General features: G+C 37.3%; 1 protein-coding gene across 1 annotated transcript; it reads right to left on the reverse strand.

The window, feature by feature from the left end:
- Positions 1 to 245: 245 nt before the first annotated feature.
- LOC111901985 (uncharacterized) lies at positions 246 to 1,250 on the reverse strand. The gene has a single exon (XM_023897858.1). It carries the CDS (start codon positions 1,248 to 1,250, stop codon positions 246 to 248), a length of 1,005 nt encoding a protein of 334 aa, XP_023753626.1.
- Positions 1,251 to 2,935: the final 1,685 nt, after the last annotated feature.

Raw genomic sequence — 2,935 nt, forward strand, 5'->3', positions numbered from 1 at the left:
AAGTGATTCTAAATAAGTCTAATTCATCTAACCACCGTATTTTTCTTTTTATTATACCCAAAGTTGTTACAGTAACTACTTACAATAGATGAAAATCTGTATATCAAATTGTTGAATCATATTAATATACAATATGACACGTGTCTAGATCACAAAGGAGCATTAACAATCAAAGTCCGAAGATAAATCCGTTGCTAATATCTGTAATTCGTCACTAATGAAGGATTTTCTGGATTGAACTAAGCTCAAACCTCATATTGTTCTAATTGAACCTCTTTTCCGCTTAAAGGCTCATACTCACCAAGATAACTTTCAAGATGGTTAGACAGATCTCCTTTATCGATGTTTTCATTATGATACGATTTGCAAACCAGATAAAGTATCGTTTGGATGACGAGCCCGAAGAGAAAGAATGTTAAAAGCAATAGGAAACACAAGACTCCGAACCCTACCCTTTTCCATGCCTCCATGTGCAACGAGTTTCCGTGAACAACGAATATTTCAAATAAGAACTTTATAAGTATTAAGGACATATTCAACAGAAAGAAGATGGAAATCGCAACACCTCGGTTTCCCTTGATAAGATCCTTGCTTTTCTTCATAGCTTTAAGCCCATACGAGCTCTCAAGAACTGAGACAACACTCGCTAGTTGCCAGATCACAGTCATGTAGACAAACCCCATCACGTAAATGATCAATACGATGTACAGGAGGACCATCCCGAATGCGTTGTAAGGAAAGATTACCATACAGATGACCATCACCACTACTGCGATGAAATTGTAAACGAAGAAAGCAGCAAACATGCATAGAAATGTAACCATGAGCCTTTTCCAGACTTTTGGGACGACGCACATGACTTTCTTGAAGGTCAAGTCACGGCCGGTGTAGATGGAGGCGATGGTGTAGACGACGGCGGCGGTGGATAGGAGGGATAAGATGAGGAGGATGGTGAAGTAGGCGACTTGGAAGAGTATTAAAGTGATATATTCAGATGAGAGTGTATCGGAAAGCTTGTTGTACCTTGTGGTGCCTGGACGTGTGACGTCTTGTTCGTATTCGGTGTGTTTGATTTCTCGAGAAAGTAGATTTGAGATCTCGAGATGACCCAAGAAGATGAAGGTTAGAGGGAGGATTAGGGTTAGGGTTATTTGGGCGAAGATCTTTCGCCATGAGTGGATGATCTTGAAGCTTTCTTTACAGATGCCAAAGAGGCCCAAAAATTGCATTTGTTCCTGTTCTCTATCCATTTCTGCTAAAGATGAAGCGGAAATGGAAAGGGGAAATGATCCATTTGGTATATAAAAGTGTAAATGTATAAGGGGGAAGATGGGTTTTGACTTGGACTTTTCTATGATCAAATTACCCTTAGATATTCGGTATAATTACAAGTTGTGCCATTTCTACAAGTGTAGGACCATGTCGCGGAAATGGCATCATGACAACCTTTGTAAGTAACATGGGACACGGTGGAATACTTTGGAAAGATTAATCACAAATTTCTTTATAGACTAAACTTGCATAAATGGTCCCTATGGTTAGGTTAAAATTATCATTTTGGTCCAAAAAAGTTTGGACTATCATAAGAGGTCCAAATCATTTTAAAAATTCTTCAAATGACGTATTTGCCATTTTCTATTTATTTTTTCCTTTTCTTTTCTTTTCTTTTCTTTGGTATTATTTATTTACAGCTCCTCTCTCACACACACAAGAAACCCCCGTCCAATTACCCTACTTCGTCTGCTGCTTCTTCTTGTTCTTTATGACTCCAATTCAACCGGCGAAACCATAAAGCTCTCATTTGCATAGGATTCGTGCTTCGCCGATGGAACACGTCGGTAATCGCCCGCTTAACGCCGTCATAGGTGTGCTTCCATTAAACCCTAGCTTTTGTCCAAGAAATTTCTTAACCAGTCAACGACAACATTAATAGCCTCTTTCCCAACGTACCTGCGTTACTTTCAAACGAAGGTTCTCCGTTGAAATTCCTATCGCCGATGATTCCTTTTCTTTTCTCCGCTATTTCTTGAACCATAACAAAACAGGGAGGAGGGAGAGACATGTGTTTGTGTGACTAGGTCGATATTTGAGTCTTTGTGTGTGTTCATCTTCGCCTGTTTGTTCATCTTCATCTGGGTTTCTTCAACATGATCTATAACGAGCTTAGACACATGTATGAGTTCTCCAAATCTTAGATTTTTTATTGTGGGTTTCTTAAATAGATTTCTATAATGTTGTTTTGGAAATTGGGTTTTGATTTCTGATTTTTGGAATGATGGGTTTCTTCGATTCTTAGGTTGAAGAAGGCAAACAAAAATCGTTTGTTTTTGTTGTAAACCATCATTAATGTCATAAATCATGATGGAATTTAAATTCCTACAACCTGATTCAAAACTCATGAATAAGAAGTCAGGGTAAGTCTCGATTTCTTGAACAGTTGAACTTGTTGATATTGGTGGTGGGTTTTGGGGTGGGTCACCGAAGGGGTCTGTAGGGGATGAATGAGTTTATTTGTGTGTGTATGAGAGAGAGATTAACCATTTGTAAGTAAATAATACCAAAGAAAAGAAAAGGAAAGGAAAAAATAAATAGAAAATGGCAAATCCGTCATTTGAAGAATTTTTAAAATGTTTTAGACCAAACTCGCAACAAAATAAAAAGTTTAGACCTGTGGTGCTAGTCCAAACTTTTTTGGACCAAAGTGGCAATTTTAAGCTGCTAACCACATGGACCATTTGTGCAGTTTAGTCTTCTTTATAAAATCATGTAATTACGCATATGTATACAATATTTAATCATTATTCAATATCATAATTTTTAAAGACATTTTTATTAAGTGGCATTTTCATCTTTACAACTTGTTTCATGATGACTTGGCATCTTAATGTCTTAGTTATCTAGAACGGCATAGATATTCTATGACGTTCAAAATAAT

The sequence above is a fragment of the Lactuca sativa genome, chromosome 6, assembly GCF_002870075.4.
Source record: "Lactuca sativa cultivar Salinas chromosome 6, Lsat_Salinas_v11, whole genome shotgun sequence".
In the NCBI taxonomy this organism is placed as follows: Eukaryota; Viridiplantae; Streptophyta; class Magnoliopsida; order Asterales; family Asteraceae; genus Lactuca; species Lactuca sativa.

Coding starts and splice junctions, on each gene's coding strand:
- LOC111901985 (XM_023897858.1), bottom strand. CDS start 1,250: ATGGATAGAGAACAGGAACAAATGCAATTTTTGGGCCTCTTTGGCATC.